This window comes from Hyposmocoma kahamanoa, unplaced genomic scaffold (genome assembly GCF_003589595.1).
Source record: "Hyposmocoma kahamanoa isolate Upper Pololo Valley unplaced genomic scaffold, ASM358959v1 66, whole genome shotgun sequence".
NCBI lineage: Eukaryota > Metazoa > Arthropoda > Insecta > Lepidoptera > Cosmopterigidae > Hyposmocoma > Hyposmocoma kahamanoa.
In genome coordinates this window covers 23,972,868-23,978,867 of record NW_020653854.1, presented here as the reverse complement: position 1 = coordinate 23,978,867, position 6,000 = coordinate 23,972,868, and the positions used below count along the sequence as shown (strand labels likewise).

At 38.5% G+C, this 6,000-nt stretch overlaps 1 protein-coding gene across 4 annotated transcripts in view; it reads left to right on the top strand.

Moving 5' to 3' along the window:
- LOC113231673 overlaps positions 1-6,000 on the top strand; it is a 94,096-nt gene that overhangs the window by 44,546 nt on the left and 43,550 nt on the right. For all 4 annotated transcript variants that reach the window (XM_026466127.1, XM_026466126.1, XM_026466124.1 and 1 more), the window contains exons 28-32: positions 310-435; positions 1,173-1,283; positions 3,643-3,737; positions 4,544-4,746; positions 5,766-5,973. In XM_026466127.1, coding sequence (XP_026321912.1) covers positions 310-435; positions 1,173-1,283; positions 3,643-3,737; positions 4,544-4,746; positions 5,766-5,973 — 743 coding nt within the window. The remainder of the gene's footprint in view (positions 1-309; positions 436-1,172; positions 1,284-3,642; positions 3,738-4,543; positions 4,747-5,765; positions 5,974-6,000) is intronic.

Here is a 6,000-nt window from a genome sequence, read left to right as displayed (position 1 = left end):
GTGGTTTTTGTATTAGACCCGTCGTCCATTTATTTGTAAGTCAATGGGTAAGGTTATGTTTTTTACTGTAGCGAAAATTTGTAGGAATCGTGTTTCAATTTTGTTTCAATCAGTGTGTGTCCTCAATTTTTGCTATATATTTTTTCCACATTGATTCAAGACTGTCACTGTTATGCGAAATCCAAACCCAAAGCCATTTGATGTTGTATCTACTCTTAAAAGACTATCTATCTCTGATTTTAAAATACATTTTTCATGTTTCGCAAGTTTATTGTCACCTCGTTAATCGATGTTAATTTGTTTTCGTAGAAACCATAGGCGAAGACGGGTCCGTGCAAGGCGTGAATATAGAAGGGCAGCAGTTCCGACATCCTTTGCCGGTCGGCCTGCGTCCGCGTACACCGCTGGCTCCTGGACAAAGGCCTGATCATCAACGTGAGATTAATTGCGAATAATATTATAAAAAAATATCTCAGATCCTTGACCATGGTTTTAATAACAAATTATCCTAGGACTAGTGCTACGTGGTTTGACAATAAAGATTATGTCCTGGTGTGGAGCTGCACTTAATGCCGAGCCAACGGGGAGTCCTAAAGGTATATAAACTCATTCAGGAATCCGTTGGTGCTACCGCGGAGGCGGGCTGGCATGGAGGAGCAGCGTCTTCTCATTATAGCATAGAAGTTTTAAGCCAAAAGTTTAAGTTAGAAGCCAAATTCCGTTAACTGCCTGTGTGGCCGAACGCTTACCATGCTGGTCTACCACGGGTTCGATTCCCGGGCCGTCAGAAATTTATTTCTCTCGTGAATTTGGGTGTAATTTGTGATTGTCTATGTGTGTGTGTCCATGGCACCCGCGATACAGGGTTTCACAGTGCAGGACAATGAGTGAAAAAAAATCCCAAATTATATAGTAACCAGTGAGAGAACGTGTTGTACCTTTTCAAGTGTTCAACAGCGGCCATCCGTAACAGGCAAAATGATTTATTATGATTTGTTGCTACACATGAGAACGAATCCCATAAGGCCTAGTTTTAATGGACTCATGACTCAGTCACTTGTTTAATTATCTGGTAGTTTTTATTTGTTAAACATTACTGAGACCGTTTATTCGTTACTCTTTCCCTCGGCCTAATTTTAATAAATTAATAACTTAAACTTCTTTGCTTCTAGTATTAATGCAACAACAACGTCTTGTGAACGCGGAAGGTGGTCAAATACAACAGAACATTGGGAATCCAGCGAATCAAGGAACTGAACAGAAACCAAATATATCGCAAGCTGGTAAGCAAAATAATGTTATTTCTATGTTATTCCATCCACGTCATTGATGTCTGACATTCTAAGACCAGGCGGGTAGTACGTTCGTTTTTTCCTCGAACCTGCTAGATGTGGTATAATTTCTATTCCCTTTGCACTATGACATGAAGTTCTTCAAAAAGCGTGTCAGCAGGGCTATCATAGGCTGGTAACGCGTAGGTAGCTCATTTGATGTTGAAGATTGCAGTGTTACCTAACATCAAGTTATTACATAAAAAAGGGAATATTCTGTGGTGGATGCTGGAGACAATTTCAAAGCCAGAAAGTTGCTCTCTGTCAGTGAAGTTGACTGTAATACTTGTCATCGTCTCCTTACTGAGGAACGACTAAACAGTTCTCGGATTGTTTAAAGTTTTACTCGTGATAATAAACTGATGAAGTTCCAAAAGTAATTTTCGGAAAACTGACAAAATAGTTTAAAAAAAAAACGTACGTGATCGGTGCCAAATATGACAATAACATAAATTTTATTTTGGATATAATTAAAAAAAAACCACCATACTTAGTTCTTACTTATGTTAGTTTGTTTGAAAAAACAAATATACGCGATTAAGATTTAAAAATTGTTTTTTTTTCCAAAATATTTTGCCAGTTTTCGAAAATTCTTCATATAACGGTATTATATTAATCAGAATTATGTGTTATGGCCGGCAACGCATAATATTACATAACAGTCAATTATCCAAACGCGGAATCCGTCGTCTCCGGTATATGGTTGATCAACAAGCACCCCTCATGGAAGAATGCCATAAGTAACGTTACATCAAAAATGTTTATTGCACCATTAAATACTGAAAAATATAACCCACATCCCATTCTTTTCTTCTAACTCTGTTTTTACAAGTTACAATCTAATGGAGCAATAAACATTTTTGACCTAACATCACTTATGCCATTCTTCCATGAGGGGTGCGAGAGGGAGATGATCAGTTAAAATTGACACCCGCTTAGGAGCTTGCCGCGTGTCCGGTTAATACAATTGTATTAACCGCAACTGTCGTAGCCTTAAAAAAGCCGTTCGTCTGTGCGGTAGTCCAAAACCTCCACAATCGTTCTACAAGCTGACTCAAGTAATAATCAACTTGTTTTTAGTGTGGAGAATAGCAAATGATAACTTTTTATCAATAAATTATGTGCCAAATGAGATTTTATCTAGTTTTTTTGCAAATAATTTAGTAAAAGTTATCTACATTTTTTATATGCTTTTTCGTAAATATTTTATGTAAAAGGTTGGGATCCGAAGTGACAAGAATATAAGAAGTTCGTATGAAAAGGGCAGTTGATGTATGTGGGGTCGAGAATTGTGTCAGGATAGAGTAAAGTGGCGTTCCATGGGCTCTGCCTACCCCTCCTGTGGGACAAGGGCGAGAGCTTACGTATATATGTGTTGTAAATATTTATCATCGTGAACTTATTCCAACTTGCCAGAGCTGGGTACGGATCCCCCTACGGAGAAGGTTTCGGTCATGGTCGACCACGTTAACCCAAGCGGGTTGGGGACTTCACACGTATTCCATCCAGGATTTGTGATCTTCAACGTGCAGGTTTCACCACGATGTTTCCATATCTATTAATGAGAGATATCGCTCCTAAACATTGACAAACGTTAACGCAAGTTAGATGTGGATGTCACAGGTACAAGCCGCGACATGTATTAGAACCGTTGACCTCTCAATTCACAAACAACCTACGCTCTTTTTTAATATTATATTACTTTGTTGTAACATCGCGAACTTACTCTACACTACGTTTGCGATAACTCAAAACCATATTATCAAATTTAGTGGAGTAAATCAGATATCGTGAGGCTCGAGCGTTTGGGGTCCCACCACAACGTGAATTTTTACTTATTTGTGGTGAGAGTGCCGACCAATTTGTTTCCAGACACCAAATTGCGCCACACGTCGCTGGCAAGTGCAATTCGTGTAAATTAGTTATTTAGTTTATATGAAATGAAATGTTTCTTTACAATAAAATTCACAGCTCCAAAGGGCCTCATAACTTACATAAGATTGGATAGAAATGAACGTTTAAAATTAATTTTAAATGTTCTTTTTACATAGTAAAATCGTAAATTAGATTATACATTGGTGAAAGTGATAAATACAAAACTGTTCCAAAGTTATATTTTAAAAGAGTATTATACTGATTAGATTAAGACAGTTCAAATTGTAATTTATTTTTGCCCAATGTATGAAAAGATGTTTATTGCTTTAATAAAAAGTGTCGAACTAAGGCTATTTTATTATGTTACATGTATGTTTAAGGTGTGTATTATATGGTTCATAGTTGCCTAATTTAAAGAAATAAATTACATCCACAGGGAATGTAGAACCTAAACAAGAGACCGAAGGAACAGACGAGATGGACATGGGAGATATGGACAAACTTGAACAGGATCCTGGAAATATTGGAGAGGTACGTCACTCTTCAAAAGTTGTCTGTGGTTTAGATCTATTATTAGCAAAGTTGAAGCCTTCCCACTCCCAAAACTGTACTTTAATTATCTATCGGAGATTGTAGTTATCTATCGGAGATTGTAATTATCTATCGGAGATTGTAATTATCTATCGGAGATTGTAGCCCTTTCGGTTATAATAAAAATATGTTCTTGCCCATCAACGTCATTGGCTGACGAGAACTAGCAAGCGGCCACTCCGTAACACTCGCGGTAACGAGTTCACCTACCTAGCTTATAGTACATTCACTTATGAATCTAGATCGGAATTTGTGGACATATCGATATGAGATTCAGTGGTTATATGCCAGGATATCTACAATTACTAGCTCTTACTTAATTTATAAGAGGATAAATCAACAATCAATCCATTTTACGTCACGGATATCCACTAGAGAAGGAGTTTAGACTATAGTCCACCACGCTTGCCCAGTACAGCTTGCGAACGAAACGTTTCTCAAGGGAACCGTCTTTGACATGTTACATTACAGGTTTCATTATTATGTTTTGCTTCACCGCTTGCGAGAGGTGTGTCTACTAGATATACCCAAATCGACCCCCACAAAGCTTGTTATTTTAAAACTCGTTCTCGAATAAAACTGAACTTTAAAACGCTCCCCTGTATAAACTTGGCAATTTCGACATACGATATTTAAGTAGGAGGGTTCGAAATATATACTTAATGGAAATTACAATAATAGGTACACGGCACCACACGACGATCTCAACATTACACATAACAATACTCGATACAAATTCTCAACAGGTCGGTGACATTCTAACGGGACTTGGTGGTGAAGATGATGAAGAACTACTCGAATCGCTAACGGCGGAGATGGGCGAGCAATTCAACATCTTGGAGTTCGCGGACCCAGAATTGGCTGCGTTGAACGACGCTGAGCATATCCTCGATGGGTTGGAGCTAGCTGACGATGCAGCGCCTGAGAGACACGCCAAGAGAGAGCCACCGTGAGTAATAAACAGAGATCGAAGTTGCCGCTTGTAGTTTGTGTCAACTTCTGCTAGTATCATCCACCCGTGACTTTGCCGTCGTCGTCACGTTATAGAAACCACTTCTTGGTCACCATTCGGCTGCCGCTTTAGAGAGCCACCACACTTTTTTTTCACCAGTAATTCCCTGGACGAACTCATTCACAAGGATCTCTACTGCTACTTAAACTTATCAAAGCGGAATCGGTTGTACCACACTTGTTGTATTAAGCCGATTTGGTCGGTAGTGCGTCGATACGGTCTTTCGAATGTCGGCACCGCCCGCCGTTCATCCATCGTCTCGGATCGGGGGGTATGGAAATATGGCTTTCGCACTTTCGAAGTCGGTCGGTCGTCGATGCGTTCATTCGGGTGAAGTCGACGGCGCTAAACTGCCTTCGTCGGCGGCGTACAGACGCGATCGAAAATTCGCAGCGTTGTGTGAGCCGATGCCAAACGTATAACTTCTTTTTCGCTCTTATTATATGGACACAAAACGTTATCTGTCCATCTAATTGCGGTCCCTTGTCGTTATCTGTTAACACGTAATTCACTGTAGTATAGAAAGAAATATATGTAAAACGGCCCTATACAAAAATAGCGTTGTAGATATGGCACCCAAAATATTTAATAAAATTCCAGACGCAATAAAAAATCTTAGTGGAATGCAATTTAAGCATGTATTAAAACAATTATTAATTGACAAGTGTTACTATAGCATAGAAGAATATTTAAATGACAGTTTCTTAGAATAGATAAATGCTGACAGTTGGGTACCGTTTAGTTATTAATAATTTTAGACTTTTTAATTATTATTAGTTTTTTGACATTGTATCCATTTTTCTTTTATTTTTATTTTGATATTACATTTTTATTTAATTGACTTCGTATGCCACTTTGGCTTATTGCAGAGATTCCATAAAATTATTATTACCATCTATATCATGTACCTGTAATAACGAATGAATAAATGAATTGAATTGAATTGTATTTTATAGGGAGGAAGGCGAAAAACCAGATAACAAAATGGATAGCGATCTCAAGAAAGCCGTGAAGAACATTGAAAGTGGCACTGCTGAGGTCAAGTCCGAGGTGCAAGAGGTCAAAACAGAGGTAGACGTGAAACACGAGGAGGGGCAGCCTGTAGGCCAGATGATGGAAGGAGTGCAAAGAGTTATAACACAGAATCAGCAAATGGCTTTGCAGGTAAGTTTACCATTTTAGGCCATCTGA